Genomic DNA, 24,893 nt, shown 5'->3' with positions numbered 1-24,893 from the left:
TAAAAAAAAAAAAAAAAAAAAAAAAAAAAAAAAAAAAAAAAAAAAAAAAAAAAAAAAAAAATTCTGTCAAGACGCATATGCGCAACACCTGTACAGCCTTTACTTCACTCTTTTATATACATGTAGGAAGTGTCAACAAAACTCCCTTTGGTTGTTTTCTTTTGTGCATCCTTTCTCAAATTGTTTTATAGATCTGTCAACAATATATAGTTTGAAAAAATCACATGGAGTAGAATTTGTCAGCATGCAAAAACAAAATGAACAAACAAAAAGACCAGTTTAGATGCTACGTTAGTGACCGGAACATATAACAACAATGATAGAAGTACAAGCGACATCGACAAATGGTCTATGATTATTACAACCATAGGAAGCAAAGATCGCGGTTAAGTATCTCTAGGAACCAGTCATACAAGGAGAAGAAAAATGGCCGACTGAAAAGATCAGAAACTGCATCTTCAGCTGTAGGCACAGTTCCAATCTTTCCTCCACTCAAGAAATTAGTCAGCAGGTTACTTGCATTGTCTAATCGATTCATAGTTTTTGTTGTTTTGGATTCATCGGTGTTTGTAGATGTCTGGCACCTGTATACAGTAAAAATTATCACCATATGGCCTAGGGAGTTTCAACTGATCACATTTTCATCTTAAATGAACTTTCAATTAAGTGCTTATTATTATACCATCTGCTCTCCAAACATTAAAATCAGCACCTTTCCTTTTCATTTTAATCATGATTGGCTGGAAAGTTCAGTACTAACTCAAATTGAACTGAAATTCAACGTCAAGAAGAAATACGAACAATATCAATAGACCTAACATGTCATAAACCTCTTCATTCCACTGATTCCATCAATTTTTCCCACTTCATGTTGAAAGTGAGGAAAAAGGGGAAAAAAATTATTCATTTTCCTTTCAGAAAATATGGATTCTGTTATTAAGAAGATGTACAAATAATATAGAAGTTCTCAACATAAAATAAGAAAGAAGAAACATAAAACGAATTCCAAAGATTTGAGAAAAAATTGTCCAATGTTCAAAAAGTGAGCTCATCTCTCTGATGAACAATACCTAATAACTTAAGCTCCTAGGTAAAAATTGGGTCAGGTATGTTAGGTGCTTATTTATGGTGAAGTCACATGGATCTGGAGCAATATCTATTGGAACAGATAGATAGGGAAAAATGACAAGCAAGACATTTAATAAAGAAGAAAGATGAATTCTCACTGATGATAAATGCTAAGTTCTAATATATTACAATCGCAGAAAAATATATGACAGCTCAGCTAGTGTTAAAATTGAATACCAACAACTCAAATATTTAACACAAAAGTATCATGTGACCTTCCAGCAGCCATTCATTACTTGCAACTAAGCATAAAAGGGGAAGGAGAAGAGAATACAACTGAAACACAAACTTCTTAAGGACTCTCATAACTAAAGTTATAAGTTGTTCCACCATCCAATAAATTTGTTGTAAACCACACTTCTGAATATCTTTTCCCAAAGAGAACCATGTTCCAACCACCTTCATTTCCCTTTATGTTTACAGACATACTCTCAGCCAACCAGAAGATCTTCCCAATTACTCAAAGTGAATTTTTTTAGAAATTCATGGAAGATGAGAAACATAGTCTAAGCTACCTTCACTTGAATCGCCAACAAGAAGAAATAGAAGGGAAAGTAATGAGTTGGTTTATTTATATTTTTGCATAGGGCACAACTATCAAAAAAAGATAAAGATCATAATGAGCATATTATCTAACCCAGGCAATATTATTCTGCTGGTTAATATTATGTAAAACTGATACTCTTGTGCTTTTGCCCATTGACTTTCCGACTAAAAGAATGAATTAGAAAGAGGGTAATCAACCTACACATACATATTACAACATAAGATACTCCGGTTGCTTATGTTGTTAAATCTATTTGTCCCAAAAAAAAAAGAAGCATAAGACCATCACATATGCTAGATTTCATAATGATGGTTACAAATAACAAACAAAAAGTATTCATTTTTAAGATCTAGTTTATAAAAACCCAAGCACAAGTGAAAAAGGGAAAAAAATAAATAAATAAATAAAATTGCAAATGCCTAAGAATGGAGTGATTTTCAGTACTTCCAAGAACGACAGCTGTATAGATAGGACTTAAAGTGATTTAAAATGGAAAAAGAAGATATAAAGAAAAAGAGAATATGCAATTCAGTTTATGCTTGTCAATGGAAATAATGCAAGCATGTAGAAGATTGATGGTATTCAATAAAACTATGAAATTCATGAAACATCAGTTCCCATTCTTTCTCATTTCATTGAGTTTTCTTAGATCAGCACAAGTGTGGAGTCAATGACCATGATCCCGTAGATTATGGGTATATAAAGGCTTGAGCTACTCCACCTAATAGGTACCCTAGGCCATGTAGTTGTAGTAGAAGCTAGGAAGGTATCATGAATGATATATTCTGTATTTTCCTCTTGCTTCTGTAACTTATTCAGGACTTGAAATCAGTTGGATCAAATGTGTTATGTCATTTGATAAAAATCTCGTATGCATCCAGCATGTTAATCACTGGAAAAAGGCCTCTGTTGCTGGATAGAATTTTCCAATATTCAGTCTAACTGCTAAACAATTATACTCAAAACCTCACCAATTTCAGATTTTAACCCTTGATTGCACAAATGACGTTTGTCTTGCTTAACCTGGTGTGTTATCATTTGGCACATGCCCAGAGATTGGCCTTCTAAAGTTAACATAATCCTCCCGAAAGTAGATTTTAGTTGGTTCCTAGTTTCTCCCACTTACATTTGAGGTTGGAAACTAAAAGGCAAATTTATGAAACGCAATCAAATGCGATCCTCTTAATTAATGTTATAAGACATACATCCTTTTTTTCCTCTCCCAGAAAATTATTATAGGTTGTAAGACCCCCGTCATCTACTAAGATGTTGGCCGGATGCTACATCGGGAATGATCCAGATAGCTCGATCCTCATCATGTGGATCGAATCTATGAGGAAAGTAACAAGTGAATTGCTAATCCAAATCCAGAACTCAGAGTAAAGTTCAATTCTGTAAGTCTATCTATTGATGTACCGTGGATTTTAGTCTGTAGAACAAGAACAGCAGAATTCAATAGCAGTAGCACCCGTCATAATCCCAAGAGCTCCATCAAATTCAGTAGCTCAATATTTTGTCTACATTCAAAATCCTAAAATGAGTCATACAGAAACATGGCGCTTGAAAAATTAATATTTATAGAACTACACGGATGGCACCAAATTAATCAATGAGAAAGCAAGTACATTTTTTTAACGGTGGGTTGAATGGGGAAAATGAGTACCTGAATGAATACCCTTTTTTCTTAGCAATGGAGATACGAGCAGCAGATGAAGTAGGAAAACCGAAACAGGAAATCTCATTCAAACGATGCAGCACAGGGCTAAAAAAAAATAATTAGTAGCAGCCATTTTCCAACACAGCTTCAGTTTCAGTTTCAGCTTCTCTCCCAATTGCTGTCTATAACATTATAAAACAATGAATTTAGAATGAAGATTGAGGAAATTTTGAATTTGTTAATGATAAGGCAGCATTGAGCATTCCCAATCAAAGCTCTGCGCGGAGATCACTTTAGAAGAAAATTGGGGAAAAATTGAATTTGATAATGATAAGGCAGCATTGAGCATTCCCAATCAAAGCTCTGCGCGGAGAGTAATCTATGACACATTAATCCATTTAATAATTGGTAAATGAAAATTACAATTGACTTGCCTGAATTTTCTCTCTTTCATTCCATCGCTGCCCATCGAAGATTAGAGATTTTCTGACCGCGTAAATGTCCATCCAGCTTTTTGCTGTTTCATTGATCGATCATCTTCATCCATTGCTCGAACCATTTTTTGATTCAAGCATAATGAATGAATATGGAATAAAATGAAGGAAAAATTCAAAAAATTGGAGAGAGAAATGTTGAATGAGAAGGGGAAACCAGAGATTAGTACCTCTCCCTTATCGACAGCGAGGAGTTATCCTACTCTAATTGGCTCTACTAAAGCACGGAAGAACTAATGACTTATCCATAATTCCAAAGAGACTTGCAGCTGCAATATCAATTTATGATCATTTTAATTCAATTTCAAAGCTAAATTTAGAACTGGAGAAGAAAGAGAGAAATATGGGTGGTTGTAGTTGTGGTTTAGGATAGGAGTGGGGAGGAATGGACGAGAAGCATGGTTTATTGCATGAAGAAATGTTGTGACAGAAAAATTGAGGACGACAACCAAAAAAAATAAAAAAAAAAGAAAAGAAAGGAAGGTGATGATACAAAATGTTGGACATGTGTCCTAGCTTTGATAGCCTCTTTTATATATGTAGGATAAGATGCAAAAACAAGCATCTTATAAGCTTAGCTGAACACAAAACGTTACAAAAGAGGCACCAAATTTAGGATAACAAGAATGTTGAACTAAAGAACCCAATAAGTATTCTTTTTGCAGGTTGAAAGCTTACACTTACTATATGACAAAATGTGCTACCATATCTATTTACAACTCATAAAACCTTGTATCTGAGCATGCCGACATTTCTCCACTATACCAGTACCATAACAAATGTTTTATGGCAAAGTATTGGACGAGGTGGAAATCCTTTAGATCTACACCTTCAACACCCAGCACCAAACCCCCCCCCCCTAAAAAAAAAGAAGGAAAAAAGGGCTATATCAGCTAGTTTAGGGAGTGGGATATGATCTTTAAAATGGCAATAAAAACTGTGAAGGATACCAGAGTAACCCTAAATATAAAATCATTTTTGTACGGTTATAGCTAACACAACTCAGAAGCCAGATTGAAGAACCCCATTTTGATCAGGGTCCAGTCAGTGAGAACATATATACATAACATTCTATGCAGCATTGTATCTCAGAATACTCATGCATTGGTTTGTTATGAACTTTCGCTATCAATGATTTCACCCTCAAAGTAAGTCAAGATTAATAAGAAGTTAACAAGCACTTAAAAACTTCAACAAATCAAATTTCCGTAATGATAACAAAAACCTTGACACTAACATCCGACAAAAAAGACCAAGTGCTTGGACATTTCATGTCTACGATTTTTTACTGCTATCCTTCTTTCCACAGATGAAAGCAATAATACCAAAGGGGACGTAATTTGAATGGTTCAGTAAGCGAAATTATGAAGGTTGAAATGCCTAATTTTGTATTTGACATGTCACCACTTCTTTCTAAGCATGAAGGGAGAAAATTTCTAGGTTGAATTAAAAAAACCAATATTAGGTTTCAAGAAATCTAATAGCATATCCATTAACAAGTGATTGGAGGTCACAGATAAATTTCTCACTTGCTAGAGACGTGATAATGGACAGACTGCTAATTCTGATCAAATAACTACAGTTCGATACAGATATGATCTGAGTTATTTATAACCGCTAATAACATGGCTCAATTTGAAGACTGCTATTCAAAAAATGTATGACTTCGAAAATTACAAAATATGAATCGTTTATTCACCAAACAACCAGTACATGCTGTAATTGTAAAGCTCCCTCTTTAAGAAGAAAAATGCGTGCCTCACTAAACTACTGGACCCTATGCAAATCCAACAACCGAGTCCACAAAAATGTGCTAAAATGAGTCAAAGAGCCAAACAACACAAAGGGAACCTATTAAACCCATGAAACGAAATGAAAACTTCAGACTCGGAGGTAGTAAAATGAACAATTTGCTCAACAAATTGTCTCAATCAAGAAATCCAAACCACCAATACATAAACAGAGCGCCTTCTCATTCACACCATCAAATTATAAATTTTTGTCTAAACAAATCAGGAAAATAATGTTATCATAATCGTAAAAGTGAAATTCTTATAACAAGTGCTCTAATAGAAAATACTTGTATGCATAACATTACAAGTGAAATGGCATATTGCAAGATTAGGCCACCAGCGAGTGAAGTAAGATTCAATGATAATTTTCAGCAGGAAAAAAAGTTACTTTTAAGTCACACATCTTGAGAATGCATGCATATGCAAATCAGCAGCAAACTTCATGTATGTTCTTTTCTCTTCTTCTTCAACTTCTTAATTCTATCATCTTTTTTCAAGGAAGGGATATCCCCACTGGCCATTAATTTGTCATCTGCAATCTTTTGCTCCTTCTCATCCCTATCTTTCCTCTTGCTAGTGGTGCTGCAGGAATATTTTAAATAATAGAAAACTCAGTTCAACATCATATAAATATTCTTATTGACAGATATACTTAACATTACTGAGTTGACTACAATTTAGATCGTGACCTGTCAGCTTGAGACCATTCTTCCAAATTTGTATCTAACCATCACGTGCATCCCGTATTGGCAGCAACCAAAGAACCAGAAATGTGGAGTATCTCTTTGTCAAAGCTATAAGGACACAATACATGATTGAATTCAACAAAAGCAACATAACACAATGAACAACTTTCCAAGACAGACTTTTTTGTAAATCTTGGTATTGTATTCTACAATGTAGTCCTAGGATTGAACAAAATAAACCCACTAAATACAGGTGCTGAGAATTCTACAAGGAATGCTCTTTTAAAATCTAAAAATCACTCTTAACCTATATTTCTTAAAACATGCTCCTTGAACGCTACAATTTACAATCTCAGCATATATCTACTAACATGGATGTGTAGCAGCATAAGACGGAAAATGCTTCAATGAAAAGACTAAGGTCCAACCAGCTCTTCTTGTTTGAGTGGAATTGTGTAGTAAATTCCATTTTCAAGATCAAGAGTTCAAGTTGGTATGAACCCACGTTCAAAAAGAAAAAGAAAAAGAAAAAGAAAGAGAAAGAGAAAAAGGAAAAAGAAAAGACTAAGGTCCAACTCAATTAAAAGCTTGTGTGCCTATGCTTGATATTTTATGCACAATCATTTACAGTTTCATGGTAATACGTATTATGGAAGCACAGTATAATACACATTAAACATGTGTGTAGCATTTACTAGAGCTGTAGTTGGATAAGAAAAAATTTAAGGAGAAGTTTTAAGATACAAAAAATGTTGAACCATGGTAGAAAAATGAATTATAATTTCAGCACATAAATGAGAGAGTAAGGACTAGAAGAGAGAGGATAGAGAGGAAGAGAGATGACTTTTCACACATTTTGTCCTCACAAATCATAGTGAATCAAACATAAAATGCAGACAAAGGAGATCCACAACTTCATCATGAGCAATTCCAATGGAAATGTACAGCAATATTAGCCCATTATGGAGGTTGAAGCAGCTAAATGGCTCTCCAAAATCCACAGCCCTCATTCTGAAGACAGTCACTGTGATTAAAATTAGGTATTTCAATGCGATCTTGGTTGTACTCAAAAGTAATATTTAGAACTACATAAATAATACGAAGTCAATTTTTATTCAACCTATTCCGTGTATATATTTTCACAACCAATTTAAGATTTTTCGTTAGTGGGTTCTTTTCTTCTAAATCTAAATAAAATAGCCCTAGAAAGAAAATTTAATTCCAATGTATATTCCTTTCCTAAAACACATACAATAGCTCTATGAGTTATCATCCTTCTCAGCTTGGTTTAAGATGTCCATCAGATTTGGAATTTTAAACCCCTGCTGTCATTCAATGCTTAATTACACTTTCAAGAAACTCATCCGATCATATCTATCAATACTGAGTATTAAGTCACAACGTAGATTATCCCACAACCCAAACAAGACACAAATGAGTAGGAGAGATCACTAATATTAGAAAGACTCAGGTGTAATGAATAGTATACGGCTAATAAAATGTAAACAATTGCAATGCTGAATGAATGAATGAACTGCAAATTTTATGAAAAAAAAACTATCCAAGATACATTTCATTCAAAATAAATGTATACCATATACAAAAGTGTATATACAGCAAGCCTGTCCAATTTTTTCATACCCAGCAACTACAGAAAAGTAAACACTGTCCTTTGCAACTAAAAATATATATTTTTCCAAATTTCGACATATGATGATATTCAAACGTGGATTAACTCTGTGCAGAAATATAGAATGCAACTGATGAAAAATAACAAAGTATATTCAGTTCAGTTCACTAACTAAAACCATTAGTGGTCTTTTCTTAAATGGAAAAGAGGTATCATATATGGAAAATCGCATCCAATAGGCTCTAAAACCTCATTTCGGACAAAGAACCTAGCAGATATTTCACCTCTTGACTAAAAATCGTATTATGGTTCCAACTTTGATCTTGTGTTTCTTGTGACGTCGGCTAACAAACACTTCCTTTCCATGTTTCTGCAGCAAAATGAAAATACATAAAAACTCAATAATACTGCAATATCCCAAACACTATGCTAGCTAATACAGGATCGGTAAGGACGAGACTTTCAACTTTACACTTGAATTCATCGCGAATGTCTTCATCTGCTATAACAGCAGATGGAAAACCAAGAATCACAGCATGAATCGACTGTCTACCAATTTTAACTACCTCTCCTTCTGCGAAAAGAGACAAGTGAAAAGAAGAGAGTATCAACAAACTCATCCAGTTTACATAGTCCTCATTTCATTGAAATTATTCCACCTTCCATCAAAATATTCAAAATTTACACTAGAGTGAAACGATAGGGAAACTACCTAAAAGCATATTTGGCTTGGGACTACAAAGCAACAATTTTGCTTTTAACCTCACACCAAGATACGGATGAATTCCGGGAAGAATCTTTGCCAAATTACTTCGTACATTCGGATCATTCACCAATACAACGCCATCAAAAGTCTCATTGTATCTATAAGGACAAGAAACAAATTCAAACAAACAAAACACTCAGATTCAAATATTAATACAAAAGGTAACAAATACAGAAATCAATTTATGGTACTGTATATCCAAAAGCGTTAATTGTTACATTCTAAAGGAATTCGAATGTTGTTGAGTCTGGGCACAAAGAAATTATTTTATTATACAAACAGAGCACTGGAATTTATATTATTGGACAATTCATTTAAGAAGCTCAAGCAAGCACCTAAAGCTCACCCACTCTCGCAGCACTATACTCTCTGAATTGTATCACACTGCCCACTGACAAGACAAGCAGAAAACTCATACCATCCAATTTTTTCCCATCACGTCGGTAACCGCTTATGTTTCGTTTTTACAAAAAAGTAGCAAAATCCAAGAATAAGAATCCAAAAATTGGAAAACAAATAACAAAAGAGAAACAATCTCGTGCATAGGAGAAAGGGTTACTTGAAAAACATGAAGAGTAAAGAGCTTAGCTCACGGAGGATAGCATTGTTGACGCATTTGGCCATGGATGGGTGGAGATACACCACCAAGTTTGCTTCGCATTCTTTCAATCCCTCCATATAAATAATTAATAGTACAAAAACCAATATCAGATGGAAGATATGCTCGAGAACAGGGACGAATCTAGCATCAACGTTCAGCTAGGTTGGAGGTTGACTTTGATCATTAACCGTCGTCAATCAACGATCATAAAAGCTCGGACCTGCAGGCAGCCCGTCATTTATTAAAATTTGATTAAATAATATTAAAAATTATTCAGTATATTTGTAAATGTACTAAAACGTAAAAATTATATACATATGAAAATAGAGTCCAATACAAACCAAAATCAACGACGAATCCACGATCAAAATCCAGCGAGGGTGGGTCGACCGTTGACCGTCGACATCGTAATAGTCCGATCGTTTATTAAAATTTGGTTACATAATATTAATAGTTATTCAATAATCATCACTCACAAAACATAAATTACTTATCATAAATCACAATTTGCAAACATAATTTCGTAAACATAAATTCTCAAATCAATAATCATTCCTCGCCAAAACATAAATTACTTATCATAAATCACAATTCGCAAATATAATTTCGTAAACATAAATTCCCAAATCAATAATCATTCCTCATCAAAACATAAATTACATAAATCACAATTCGCAAATATAATTTCGTAAAAATAAATTCCCAAATCAATAATCAATCCTCATCAAAACAGAAATTACTTATCATAAATCACAATACACAAATACAATTTCGTAAACATAAATTCTGAAATCAATAATCAATTAATATAACTCATGATAAAACGTAAATTACTTTTCATAAATCATAATTCGCAAACATAAATTCCCAAATGAATAAATCGTAACATAATTAACATTAAGTTATTCAATTCGACAATACTCAACATCAACAAGACAACAACTCCAAGTCTCCAAGTCAAGTACACAAACACAGTAGGAAGTAGGCTAGCCAAATCAAAATAGAACCAAATCAAAATGGCCAAAACAAAATATAACAAAAACCCCAAAAAAATAAAAAATAATAAAATAAAAATAAAAAGAGGGAAAGAAAGTTCACCACTCACCGGCAGTCACGGTCCGTTCACTGCAGCAGCCAGCAGAAGCAGAAGTCGCAGTCTCGCACTCGCAGAACACGTCGTTCGTTGCCTTGGCTCCGGGCTCCGGCGAATGCTGCGTCTGCCTCCTGGAACAGTGGAGTGGAGAGCTAGGTCGCGTTACTCATGTGGATTGGAGTCCGGAGAAAGAAGAGAGGAGAACCGAATAGGGTTTGGGCGTTCCGCAATGTGGGAATTGTGGCAATTGGCCCTTTAACCCGGCTGATAGGTTTTAGCCCCGTTTGGCCCAATCTCCCTCTCAAATTCTTTCTCACTTTCTTATTTTTAACTACATAATCTTTCATAAAATATTATTATACGTAAATAAAAAAAATTAATTCTTTTTCAACCTCGTATTTAAATTTGAAAATAAGGGAAGCCAAACAGGAGCTTATTGTCATTTGACCAGTTTTTTCTTTAAAAAAAAAAAAATAAAAGCTATTAATTTCTATTTTCCATTTTTACCCTTAAGCCCTGAAGAAAATAAAATAATGAACGACTATATCCTTTCTCTTTCAAATCTGCCATTTCGGATTTCTTCTCCTTGTAGCTTTCACTCCTCTGCTAAATTCAGTTTCTCCTTGTTCTCCACTCTCACTCTTCAACAGCTCCTTCAACATAGTCAGTCCTTCCTGTTGACACATAAAAATTCAGCCCAAGTCGAACAGTCCAAGGAATAAAGCCCAATGGGAGAATCCCCAAAACAGACGGCCCAAAGAATGAAGTCCAATCAAACGAGTCAAGGTGAAGGCCCAAACAAGAGGCCCAAGAATGCGGTAATGCCATCGCCCAAGTTTGCAAGTCGCTCAGAATCTGAAAACGAACGAGTGTCATACGGTCGCCCAGAGCTGTTGTTCTACTCTCGCCCAAACCTTCAAGTCGCCCAAGGTGTCAATAAACATAACGCATCGTGATTATCAAGGAATGCAGTTATCAAGGCAGTTGTTAAAGTAGCCTTATCACGTTCCACAACTCAAGGAAGTCAATCGAAAGCAGTTGGACGATGAAAGATAATGGCAGCAGTTAAAAGGCGGTTTCATGACAAAATGGCCACTACAAAGAAAGTGGATAGTTATAGGACGATCAAGCAGTTTTCAGAGTAGTTAATCACAAAGAGATCGTCTATGAGGTATAAAAGGGAGAAAAGGCGTAGAAGCAAAGGACCGAATCCAAAACTCTCGAACAAGAGAATATGTAATTTTCATTTCTTTAGCTTTTAGACTTAAATACTTTCCTTTCTGTAACTCGTGTGCTTGCGCCCCTTGGAGGCACGTTGTTTTTCGTTTCCAATTGTAAAGTTCATCGCCAATAAAAGAACACCCCCCCCTTTTTGGGACTTTGTCTCAAGAGGTTTCGTCCCTTACACAATCGTCTGATCCCCTTTAATTGTTAGCGAGTTAACCCGCGCGAAACACTTCCTCAAGCTCAAAATCAGAGAGGCCTAATTTTTTATATTTAATGAAGAAAATGAAAAATCTTTCTTCATTCCTCTCCTCTTCCGTCCTTGCTCGACTCGTCACCACCTGCTTGACTCATCGATCCATAACAGTAATTAAGCACTCTCTCCTTTGACATTCCCTAGTTTGCAGTGGCCACACATCCCCATTATTTACGCTTTCTCCTCTTCTTACCCATTTAACCCAAGGCGCTAGGAATTTCAATTGTTCACTTTTTATGAAGTGAGTATTAATGCTCATGTTAATTCTCAGTTGCAACCAGAGCAAGCTCTTTTTTATTTTGGTCAAATGGTTGATAAAGGGTTTGTGCCCAAGGCAGCTACACTGAATAATGTACTGAATTTTCTTATGAAGAGTAATAAATTCGAGAAAGCTTGATGTGTATTTCCTACATATATAAAAGAGCGGTGCATAGCGGGACATGCATCAGTCATATATTTCGTCTTGTATTTTTTTTTATCGTTTCTGGCTTGAACCATACCGTTTCTCCATCATTTTTAGCTAGCCCATTCCTCTGCTATTGATTTTGTAAGAAGGCATGATTTCTCTCCCTGATTCATCCCCTAATTCATCGAGTTCTTCTCTGATTCTCTACCCTGACAATTGCAATTTGTAAACTTTTCCATTTCCATACGGTTGGAGATTCATCAAAATTTTAGCGACATCATTTGCCTGCTTCAACTTCATCTCAAGGTAATGTGATTGATCAATTTTACGAAATGAGTGTAATGTCAAACTCATACAATCCATTCCTCTCTTCAGTTGTTAAGATTTGTGGTGAATTGAAGTAGTTTGGTTTGTAGTTCTAATTGATTGTTGTCAAAGTATTTGATCAATTGTCTAAGTGTACTTTCAAACTGATTTTGATAATATGCACTATGATTAAAGTTCATTTTGTTTATAAATTGTTTGCTTATTTCATATTTCATTTGCTCAGTTCATTTTGTACATCGTTGGTGAGAATGTTGTTTATGTGTTGAGGAGAATAAAAACATTCATTTTAACAGAATGCCAAAAAAAATGGAGAAAAAATTAATAAAGAAAAAAAAATACAAGGAGCAAAAGCTCCGTGCTGCAAGGAAATTTTTTTCCCCACATCGTACAGCTTCTCTACCTCTTTCTTGCTATTTTTTTCCCCTTGATTTTTGGGTAGCTCGCAGTTCCTTTTTTGCACATCGAAAACTATTTGAAAGTATAAAATTTCCTTTTGTTCAACCTATTTGTGAGTTTTGTAAGATTTTGAACTAGGATTTTTGAGTTTAATTTATGCTTGGCACTGATTACTTTGAGAGGTTTAATGCCCTTTTTTTTCTAAAAAAATTATTAGTTTATGTTTGCATTTTTTTTTTTTTGAAAATACGTAGATGGTGGTGTACAGATTGCTCCGTGCTACTGGGCACGCAGGGAGCAAATAATAATAATAATAATAATAATAATAACATTTTTTAGAACAAAAAAAAAGTAAAGACACGAAGCTGGAACAACTGCTCCGTGCAGCACCCATGACTTTTTTTTTTTAGTAGTGGCTTTTGTTTTGAGCTTTTTTTTTTTATTTTTAATATAGATAGTATCCAAATATCATATTTAAGTCGTTTAGGACATAAAAATATAAACAGTATCGAGTTTCATATTCATACAAAATATTGTCTAATAACAATATTTCATTAATGTAGATGAATAACTCACTAACAAAAGTTGAACTTTATTCTTCATAAACATAATATTCCTTTTTTTTTTTTCAATATCAGTTTCAAAATGTCTTTCACATTTACAAATGAATTTCTGAAAAATTTACACACACTTATTTCTAACATTAATTAATCAACTTAAAAAACCCCTTTTTTCAAAGGTTTTAATGGTTTCCTTCATTAATTCATAGGTTTCTAACATTAATTAATTTATAAAGGTTTTAATGGTCCCTTCATTTTTCAACAAACCCCATTTTTTCTTTGTTATTTTCTTTCCTTTAATCTCTTCTTCATCCAAAAAGCAAGCGACAAATGCTCCTACAGTTCCTACTAAACAAACACCACTTTTCTTTTGAAACGACTTCACAAGTTGCATCTATTTTAACTTGTGCAAAGGATCTACAATTTTTTTTTTTTCAATTTCCAAGTTATCCATTTTTTTTATTTTTTAATTTTACATTGTGTACCATTTTCTAATATGAAGTTTTTCCATTTGTAGGCTTTTGTATTTATAAGTATTGGACCGTTCTTCCTGCTCAAGGCAATCTGGTGAGAACAATTTTTGCATTTTGCTGATTTTTGTTTATTGTTATTATTATTATTATTATTATTATTAAATTTTTTTGTCATGTGCATAGAATTTGTTCTTTATTATTTGTATCAATTTTTGGATATTTTAAGAACTTGTATTGGAGTTTTTTATTATTTTAGAATTTCTCTGCAGTTATGAAAATTAGAATATCTGCATTTCTAGATCAAGTTTAAGATTTGAAATTCACTTTAATGTTCTTAATTTGCATTCACAGTTTTTAACATTATTATGTTGCCTGTATTACTTGGATTTCCAATGTTAGAGATGCTCTTTTAGAATCTTTTTTATTAGAGACAATATTGTAAATTTAATGTCTTGCAATTCCGTTTGCCTTCTTTATATTGACTTAGGTAACATAGTTCTTTATTGTCAGTTAAAACGTAATCAAAGAGAAACTTATCAAAAGTGATACCTTACATGCATGTTTATATGGTATTTGACCGTCATTTCTCCTCCTCTATTGTTTTTGATCGGACTATTTTCTGAAGTCTCTAAGTCTTATAAGTTCTTTAACTATTTGCATCTATTTGATTGACTAAGTTGACAATACATATCATAATTTTTCTATATACCCAATTCATTTGACACTATAATGAAAGATCAAAACAATCCATGTTGTGAATCTGAGTAGTCCGTTAATCTTGTTTTATATATTTGCCCTTTTTGAGTTTGTAATCACATCTTGGTCTTAGTCTAGGACTCTTGTCATACAGCAAAATTGATCTTGAAGTTCTCATAAAGTTTGGTGTGCCTCGAGACCAAAAAAATGCTAGTTAATGGATAATTATTTTTATTCTTCCCTTAAGGCTTCTACGATTATATAGATCTCTACTTATGGTTTCATTAATTGCTCATGTTATTTGCCACAAATCTTATGCCTATTATTAAGAATGAAATCTTATTCTTGTATACACTACACATTGCGAAATCGCTGGTGATGGAAGTTGGTATAGGTTACACAGTGTTATGAGCATGTTTGGCCAAGGTTAAAATTAAGTAGCTTTTTAGCTCCAAACTTATTTAGATAATTTACCTTTTTCTTAAGTTTGAGTAAAAAAGTTGCTTATTTTTAAAGTGTATATTACCTTTATGTCGAAATAAGTAAAATTTATGAGTGGCCATTGCAAGAACATTTCATTTCTTCTCCGTGCCTTCCTTCTACAATTTTCTATTTGTTTTTCTATTTTGGTAATTAAATGTCAATTTTTCCCAAATCTTCTAGCTTCTTTTCCAAGATGTGTAGTTAAAATTCTCAAAAATTTCCACAAATCTCATGCAATCAGGCTCTTATTCTTCAGTTCTTAATAATATAGGGTTGAAATTGGATGCTTGGTTTCTTTAGTACAAAATTTCTTAGCAGATTCTCAAATAGTTAGAAAACGCTTCTATGTCTCTAAGTTAGCTTCAATTTTCTTAGGTCTTACTTTAGAAGTATTTATAAAATAATTGCTAATTTCCGATTTTCCATTAGTTAGAAAAAGAGAAAATTGCTTGTTACAGTCTATATCTTCTAGAGTTCATATTTCTAATTTAAGGAGTTCATATTAATGAAGTTGTTAAAGAGCAAATTGCTTGTTACAATCTATATCTTATGATTTTTCATATGGGTTTACGTTGCTGAGATTAATGGACAATTAAAATTGTGATTAACAGTTACTGCTGTGGAAAGTGGGGGAAGGGCTTTGCAGTAACTGGGATTGGATGGAGAGAAAAGCTCTTTCGGACTTGCTATAAGCAAATATTGGATTTTTCTGCTTTAATTTCTTATTCCAAGATATTAATGTGGGGTTGGGAAGATTGAATAAGATGAAATTTGGGCACCATTTTTGTGTTTGCTCATGTTTCTGATTCCTCTCTATTGTGGATGATTTCCTTTTGTTAAGATTGTATATGGTGATTGCTCAAAATCCAGTAGTTTTTAGCTGAGTCTATAATTTCGAGGGAGCATAATTAATTAAATGAATTTGTTCGAGCGAGAAATATTTTATGAGAATTTACTGCTTACAATTTCAGTTTAAAAAAATAATTGTAGAATGTGTACGAGAGATCGATGTCCAATGAAAAAAGAATTTGATTCATTAGAGCTAGAGGGCAAATTAAAGGAAAAAGAATAAAATCATTCTTCAGTTGAATTCGAAAGTAAAGGAATTGAAGAATCAAAAATTGGAAAGCGGCAAACTGCAGTGAAGTACGAGTAAAAAAGCAGGTCAATAAATGATGAGGTCGAAAAATTGAACTGTGAAAAATTGGATACTAAACATGCTGCAGAAGTGTATAAGAAGAGGTTTGAAGGTCGTAATGAAGTGAAATATAGGAGGAAAAAATTAAGTCCTTGAGAGATAGAGAAGTTAAAATGTGAAAAAATGCAGGCTGATACTGTAGAAGTGCATAAGAAGCGTAGACTTCTACAACTTGATCAGCCTGCAATTTTTCACATTTCGATTTCTCTACCTCATCATTCAAGAACATAATTTTTTCCTCGTGTTTTACTGCATTAGGATCTTCAAACTTCTTCTTATACACTTCTACAGTGTGTTTAGCCTCCAATTTTTCACAGTTCAACTTTTCTACCTCACCATTCATTGACTTAATTCTTTCCTTGTACTTCACTACAGTTTGCTCGCTTTCCAATTTTTTATTCGTCAATTCCTCTATCTTCCAATTCAACTGAAAAATGATTTTACTCTTTTCCTTCGACTTACCCTCTAACTCTAAGTTATCTTGCTCCAATGAATCAAATTCTTTTTTCATTGAACATCGATCCCTCGTACACATTCAACAATTATATTTTCAAAGTGAAATTTTAAGCAGTAAATTTTCATAAAAAGTTTCTTGTTCGAACAAATTCACTTCATTAATTACGCTCTCTCGAAATTATAGGCTCAACTAAAACTATTGAATTTTGAGCAATCATCATAAAACAATCTTAACAAAAGGAAATCCCCCACAACAGAGAGGAATTAGAAACATAAGCAAATACAAAATGGTGTCAAAACTTCATCTTACTCAATTTTTCCAATGCCACATGAATATTTTTGACAAGTGATTAAAGCAGAAAAACTCAATATTTGCTTATAGCAAGTTTGAAAGAGCTTTTAGTTGTTGGAGCTCAAGATACTTTTCATACCTGTAATATAATTTACCATACAGTAAAAAGGTTGGATCTTGCAACCTGTGTCTACTGTAAGTTTGCATCTTATTGCAATATTTTTGTCTAATTTTATGTATTCTTTTAATAGACATGCTTTTCTGTTCATTTGTATTATAATTTTTTAATGATCGTGATTCAGGGTGTGCAGAGAGAGGTATTAATTTACCGTAGAATCAATTTAATATTTTAAAGATACCATTTGAAAATATTACTGAGTAATCCTTTGGTCAATTCTATTACTTATCAGTATATTTTTACTTTTTAAGCTAGCTAAATAAATAGTTACAAGTTGACTTACAATCTAGTTGATTTAATCAATATCTTTCTTTAACATTGTCCCCATTTATTATCTCCATTTTTTATTTTTTTATTTTTGCAAAATTTGCTGTCAATATAAACTTTTTGCTTTACTTTCTAATTCTCATGATTCTAATTGTTTCTATTTTGTCGTTGTTGTAAGTATGTTAAACTTTTTTGTGGAAGGACCGTGTATGTGGGTGCTATTGGATTTAGAAGAGAAGTGAAGGAAAAATTGTTACTTTTAAGCACAGGCTGAGAAATTGACAAAGGTCAACTTTTTCTTCCTTTCTTCTCATACTATAGGAGTTGAAATATAAGCATAAGTGTTTATTCAAATTATTCTATGTATTCATTCAGCAATCACTACTCACTTATACTTCAAGTTCACCCCCAACTAAACAAACTAATGTGCACCCAACTAAACCAACTAACGTGCAACGCACATTGCCACAGTAGTGATAGATATAAGGGGAGAATTGTTATGGATGTATACACTTTTGGGATTTTGATGAACAGTTGTCGTGATACTAGTGATTTGAAGAGAGGATTTCAGGTTTTGGACCAAATCTCTAGCATGGTTATAGACATATAGTCCAAATGTTGTTGTATACACTACGTTGATCGATGCCTAATGGGTGTTGTAAGAATGGTGAAGTTGAAAAGGCAAAGGAATTGTTCTGTAAAATGGAAGAGTTTGGTTTGGTTGCTAATCAGTACACTTACACTATTTTGACAAATGGGCTCTTTAAAAAAGGCCTTAAAAGAGATGGATTCGAGCTCTATGAGAAGATAAAGCTTGACTGGGCTTTTACCGGCTCGTATGCTTACAATTCTGTGGTATATGAGTATCACAAGGAATAAGGACGGTAAGAAGAGCAAAGCTTATGAACTGTTCAATGAAATGCGTGTGAGGAGTGGCATATAATGTTGTGACACACAACATTTTAATTGCAAAGTAAGCTACTTTATCTTCTTAATTTCTTTTCTTTCTTGACCTCCTTTAAACACTCATTGGAAAGAAGACAAGAAATCCTATTGTAATGCTTGGCTATCCATATTGTCATGCCCATTGTATTTGGTATTAGAAATTGTCTCACAATGATTTTATTAAATACATTCAGCAGAAATAGTATATGACCTTCGGTGGTACTTCTGTTCCTTGCTAATGCTTTATAATCATATTAATATGTGGAAGGTTATTGTATTACGGCACCAAAAAAGCTAACTAAACCAAGCGTTACATTGATTTTGGGGCCTAATTTATGGAGTTTGCCTCGGCCCCAAAAATCATAGGATCGACCCTATCCTTCAAGTATATATTTCCCTTATTATTATATTTTAATAGTACTTTATTTGTATATTCAAAGCCAAATTTTGACATCGATCCAATAAAAATACAAAAGGGTTTCGTGATATCAAAACCCAGTTTACCGTTTATTATTTAGATGTAACAGCAAGTTTCATCAATTTTGTGGCCTTTCTTATGGTGCCACTCACCCTTTTTTTCTAATTCACTAGTAATAATCTCTACCCTTTATTACTCAATTTGCATTGCAGTGTTCAATTGTCTTCATGTTCCTTTATTAGTTGTAGTTGTTCTGGTTATTGAAGAAGGGCTATATTGACATCTTTCTTCTGTTGCATTTTTGCATTTAATTTTTAGTATTTGTGTTTATGTGTTGATACTAATTGGATCATATTTTTAGGTTAGTGAGTGATAAGTTGAATTTTTCTGAACAGAGATATCAGAATGAAATCGAAAATAAAGTGGGTAGCCCTTGGAGGACTAGTGTTTTCATTTATGTCTTTATTGGTGCATTTATTTCTTGCCAAGTCAAGCGCTGATCTAGTACAATACGGTGCAATCTAGGCTTTCAGTGAAGATTTACAATATGCAAACAGTACCAGCGAAAATAGTGCGATCAAGGCTATGTTATTTGTTTTTCATATTTACACATATATTTGCACATGATGATTTTTAAACACTTCCATTGTGCACATATATAAATTATAGAGATTGCCATGCTTAGTGGAAATGAAATTCAATGCAGAAGTTGTTAGAGAATTCATAAGATAAATTAAAGAGATAGAAAAAAATGTAAGTAATTAGATGTAATCCTTACATTATTTTTTACTCTTGGATAAGAAAAGATGTTTAGAGAAATCCGTTCAAATTCTTTGTTATTTTCACCTCGCATTTTAATTATTGAAATCTTTGGTGTTTACTATGATATCATTGCCTTGTTGTGGTTTTCATATTGTTGTGCATGCCTAAATAAGTTACTAATATTGTCATGCCATTTGTAGGATGTAATACATATACATTGGTAATTGATGTAATGCGAAGGTCACAATACATTCTAACATGTCAAATGTGGTGAAAGTACATGATACATTAGACGATGTACATAATGTGGAGAAATTATACAATGCCGATATTTTTGCCCTTGATTATGATCTGTAGGACCTTTTGATGTATTTATATGTTTATCAGTTATGAGTGTAAATATAATTTTATAGTATATGTTGAATGTGGGGGGTTTTTTGTGTTATGAATAGAAGTTTTTTTTAGGTTGATTAGTTTATATTACAAGGGACATAATATCAAATTTTTTCAAAAATGTTGATGGTTTACTGAAACTGTTTAAGGCAGTCTTTTTCCTGAATGACTAGAGTTGTTTATAAGACTCTAGTCTTTTCTGAAAAGAAAGACTTTATTTGTTTAAAAAGACTGTGGTCATTTTTTAACAAAAAGACTGTAGTCATTTAAAAAGACCTTAGCCGTTTCACAATCGTTTCATAAAAAACTACACTGCCCATTTTCCTAAAATGACTCTAGTCGTTTTCCTAAACAACTGGATGTATAAGGAGAGAATCAAACTTCTAATATTATAAATCGTGTTTAGTCAAAAGACGAGATGCCAATCAAACGCATAACCTTATAAGTTAAATAATAATTTATAACATTTTAAATTGTGTTTGGTTTGCTTTCAAAATATTTTCATTTTAGAAAAATGTATAGAAAAACTAGAATATAATGAAAAAAGAGAGATGAATCTGTAAAACAACTCTAGTCATTTTTGAAAGCCCAAGAATGACTAACCAAGAGAGGGGTGAATTGGTTATTTAAAACGTTTTCAATAATAAGTGTTAATAAAAACAATTTGCAAATATAATAAAGAGCAAGCAAGATAACTTGGAAAATAACAAGAGAAAGGGATAGAGAATGCAAACGATGTGTTATGGAAGTTCGATCCAATTACGATCTACGTTCCCCATTACCAAACTCTCCATCACTAGCCAGGCATTTTTCACTAAATGTGATTGACTTATGGTGCAATCCAACCTTCTACAAAGCTTTCGATGACTTACAAATAAGGAGCACCAATCCTTTTACAACGTTGAGCTTTTCGGGACCTCAACACGACCCACAATTCAATCAAAAGTAAACTTTACAAGAAATGAATCTTCTTCCACAATAAAGATATATTCAAAGTTGAGTACAATGGAAAGAAGTATGGTAACATTTTAATGAATGACAATAAGTGAAGCTCAAGTGTTAGGTTTGAAGAAAACTTTGATAAATGAAATGATTTTCAAAAGTAAATTCAATCAAAAGTTTTTCAAAAGTGAATGAATTGATAGAGATATATAAAGAGTAGAGAGTTAAAGCTTGAATGTGTCTCAATTTAATGTTCTTGGAAGTGATGGTAATGAATGCAAGAGGTTGGGGTATTTATAGAGTCCAAAATGTTAAAAAATCTGAATTTGCAGATGACTTGTTCGGTCGACCGCCTCTTGTCTAGAAGATCAATATAGTCGCTTGTACAGTAAAAATCAAAAGTCAGAACGGTCAAATTCTGGACCATTGGAAGAGTCCGGTCGACCGGTCCAGTTGACCGCCTCTCTGAACGGTTGACCGCCCCAGCAGTGCGGTCTTTTCACGTTTTGGCCTCTTTTGTTCCGATTTGAAAGTTTTGAAGTGTATGGACTTTTGGAGAATATTTTTAACTAAATTTTCATAATAAAAATGTCTTTAAATTCCATATATCATTTTTAAAATTCATTTTCATGGTTGATCAAAAAGTTACATTCGAATTATCTTAGTGCACAAAGATTATTTTTAATGCATAGCAAGATTTTGAGTTTAACTATTTTTTGCCAAATATCAAAGCATTAGTACTTTTACATTTTGCATAAGAAATCAAGTCTTTCCTCCGAAGTATGCCTCGGCTTGATCTTTCATTGATGTCGTTTCTCACGCTCTTGATCTTGATCTTTTTTTTTCTTTGGCATTTATCTCTTAAGCTTTTTGTCTCGAATAATTTGACTTGAATACATGGCTTCACTTTGATCTTCATTTGAAGTCCGATAATACATAATTGATTTGAACATTGAACCATCATTTTTAAAAGTCATTTTCATGTTTGATAAAAAAGGTTGCATTCGAATTATCTTAGTGCACAAAAATTGTTTTTAATGCATAGCAAGATTTTGAGCTTAACTATTCTTTGCCAAATATCAAAGCATTAGTACCTTTACATTTTGCCTAAGAAATCAAGTCTTTCCTCCGAAGTATGCCTCGTTTTGATCTTTCATTGATGTCGTCTCTCACGCTCTTGATCTTGATCTTTTTTTTTGGCATTTATCTCTTAAGCCTTTTGTCTCGAATAATTTGAATTGAATACATGGCTTCACTTTGATCTTCATTTGAAGTCCGATAATACATGATTGATTTGAACATTGAACCATCATCACTAAAAAGAATTTGTTATAAATAAATATAATCTTGTTTGTTATGATCAAAACATTTAGGATTAAGTCGACCATATGCCAACAATTTTTCCCTTTTTTATTATGACAAACAAGATGATTTTCAAGATAAATTTAACAATTTAAATCAAAAGAATATACGTTAAAAGATTTATCACGTGATCTAGTCCCCCTATCCTTTACAAATCATGACTATATATTCAAGGCATATATTTTATGTTCAATTTAAATCATGCATAATCATCTTACAATATTTCCACCTTTTAGCATAAGTAAAAAGATATAGCATTTAAGAGCAATATAAAATCGTACAACATTCCCCCTTAATTTAACACAGAAAGCATAAAAATAGTTTAGACGTCATATATGAGCAAATTTAAAGACAATAGTAGTTAATAGTTTAGACCCACATTCAAAATGTTTAAAGATCTTAGTGAGTAGCATGCCAAATGGTAAGGCCTTTATGTGAGTGGCGGAATGAACTATTTTCATGTGGCCAATAACAAAAGTTAGAAAGTCTATTTTTCGTCCGACTAAGAATGAGTCAAGAAGGAATAAATCGAAGTGAATTACTTCATCGAGATGACCATTCCTAGGTAGAATAATATGGGGGATGATGTTGTGTAAAACCTTACAAGGTAAAGTTAATTGATTTGAACTAAGTTTTATCGGATGTTCAAAATTCTTTCCGGTCACTCTACGGCATGCAACAATAGGATTATAACCTTCAAAGGTCGCATGACCCATATGACAAAACACTTGATTTGAACAATCTTCTAACTTAAGAAGAGAACGTAGAAGGGCATGGGTAATTGTAATTCTTTTACCTTTGAGAAAACAAGAAATACTACCCGGACGAGGAATATAAATTATATTTTTGTAAAATTCTTACATAAACTTAGGATAAACATTTTCTTCCATGGATGCAATGAAAATCCAACCCATGCTTTCAAAGAACTCTGCTATATGGAATGTAGGTACTTGAAGTGTAAAATCGCCAAAATCTATAGTCTTACCTATAAGAATGGGAGATTTATCAAAGTTATTTTTTGGCACTTCGGGTTCGTTCTCTGATGAAGGAGTTGGTAGCCTCTCCCTCCTTGGCTTCTTTCCCGACATTTTTACTCTAGGCATGATGATTTAAATGTGAAAAAACTTTAAAACCCGGTCGACCGTTGAAAAGAGAGAAGAAAGAGTTGGAGTTGGAAAGAAATGAGAATTTTAAGAGTTTGAAGAAGAAAATGTGATGGGTTTTTCAAATTTTGTGGAAATTTCAAGAAAAAGTTGTAGATCTAGGTGAATTTGATGCAGATCTAAGAGGAAGAAGAGGAGAAGTGAGAAAAAATGGAAGAGAAATGAAGATGAAAGGGTTTTAAAACCCGAAAATCGCGTTGGTCTAGTCGGATGTCAAATTTTTATTTATTTTTTGGTTACAAAACTCTGGTTTTTCAGTAAACCTTTTCCAATCGACTGGAAGTCAACCAGCAAAATTTTTTTATATACCATGGTGCTAAAAATCATGCAAAAACACGAGTGATAAAAATTTAAACTTATATCACTTCACTTTTGTTAATAATTCTTAAACTCTTCTAATATGAGAGAATCGATCATGTGCTAGAGGCTTGGTAAAAATATCGACTAATTGGTCCTCGATTTTGATAAATTCTAATTCAATATCTCCCTTTTGTATATGATCACGAAGAAAGTAGTGACGAATTTCAATATATTTAGTTCGTGAATGCAAGATGGGATTTTTAGATAAATTAATAGCACTAGTGTTATCACATAAGATAGGCACATAATCATAAGATAGGTGATAGTCACAAAGGGTTTGTTTCATCCAAAATGTTTGTGCACAACAACTTGCGGACGAGATGTATTCCGCCTCAACGGTGGATAATGCAACTGAATTTTGTTTCTTACTTGACCAAAACACAAGTGCAAAGCCTAGAAAGTGGCAATTTTCGCTAGTGCTTTTGCGATCAACATTACATTCGCCCCAATCGACGTCTGAATAACTAATTAGATCAATGTGAGTACCCTTTGGATACCAAAGTCCTAAGGTTTTAGTTCCACTAAGATATCGAAAAATTCTTTTTATGGCACGTAGATGTGATTTCTTAGGATTAGATTGAAATCTAGCACATACGCATATACTAAACATAATATCGAGTCTACTAGCAGTTAAATAAAGAAGGGATCCGATCATACCTCGATATTTTGTGGCATCAACCGGAGTGCCATGCTCGTCTTTGTCAAGCTTTAAAGTCGTGCTCATTGGTGTATTTATGGGCTTAATGTCACGCATATCAATTTTTTTGAGCATTTTTAAGATGTACTTATTTTGGTTTATGAAAATTTCATCTTTTGTTTTATTAATTTGAAGGCCAAGGAAAAATTTTAGTTCTCCCATCATACTCATTTCAAATTCTTTACTCATACAATTTGAAAATTGTTCACAAAGACTAATATTTGTAGCGCCAAAAATGATGTCG

At 33.1% G+C, this 24,893-nt stretch overlaps 2 protein-coding genes across 3 annotated transcripts in view; both read right to left on the bottom strand.

The window, feature by feature from the left end:
* The window catches only part of LOC111380231, a 49,934-nt gene that overhangs the window by 7,729 nt on the left and 17,312 nt on the right, over positions 1 to 24,893 (bottom strand). The gene's annotated exons all lie outside the window — the stretch shown is intronic.
* On the bottom strand, positions 3,339 to 10,642 carry LOC111380230. 2 transcript variants are annotated; one of them, XR_002700149.1, is made up of 9 exons: positions 10,408 to 10,642; positions 9,261 to 9,522; positions 8,648 to 8,799; positions 8,400 to 8,509; positions 8,220 to 8,305; positions 6,309 to 6,413; positions 6,008 to 6,201; positions 3,767 to 4,095; positions 3,339 to 3,514 (listed from the first exon to the last, which is right to left on the bottom strand). XR_002700149.1 is itself a non-coding variant. In XM_023003729.1 (7 exons), the coding sequence occupies exons 2-6, from the start codon at positions 9,377 to 9,379 to the stop codon at positions 6,350 to 6,352; spliced, it is 531 nt and encodes a 176-aa protein (XP_022859497.1). In that variant the 5' UTR covers positions 9,380 to 9,522; positions 10,408 to 10,642; the 3' UTR covers positions 5,779 to 6,201; positions 6,309 to 6,349. The 2 variants fall into 2 exon arrangements, 1 of the variants encoding a protein (XP_022859497.1); XM_023003729.1 differs by lacking the exons at positions 3,339 to 3,514; positions 3,767 to 4,095 and having other exon boundaries at positions 5,779 to 6,201.

Source organism: Olea europaea, unplaced genomic scaffold (genome assembly GCF_002742605.1).
Source record: "Olea europaea var. sylvestris unplaced genomic scaffold, O_europaea_v1 scaffold2109, whole genome shotgun sequence".
Classification (NCBI taxonomy): domain Eukaryota; kingdom Viridiplantae; phylum Streptophyta; class Magnoliopsida; order Lamiales; family Oleaceae; genus Olea; species Olea europaea.
The sequence above is the reverse complement of the archived record's forward strand: the minus strand, read 5'-3'. Positions and strand labels throughout refer to the sequence as shown.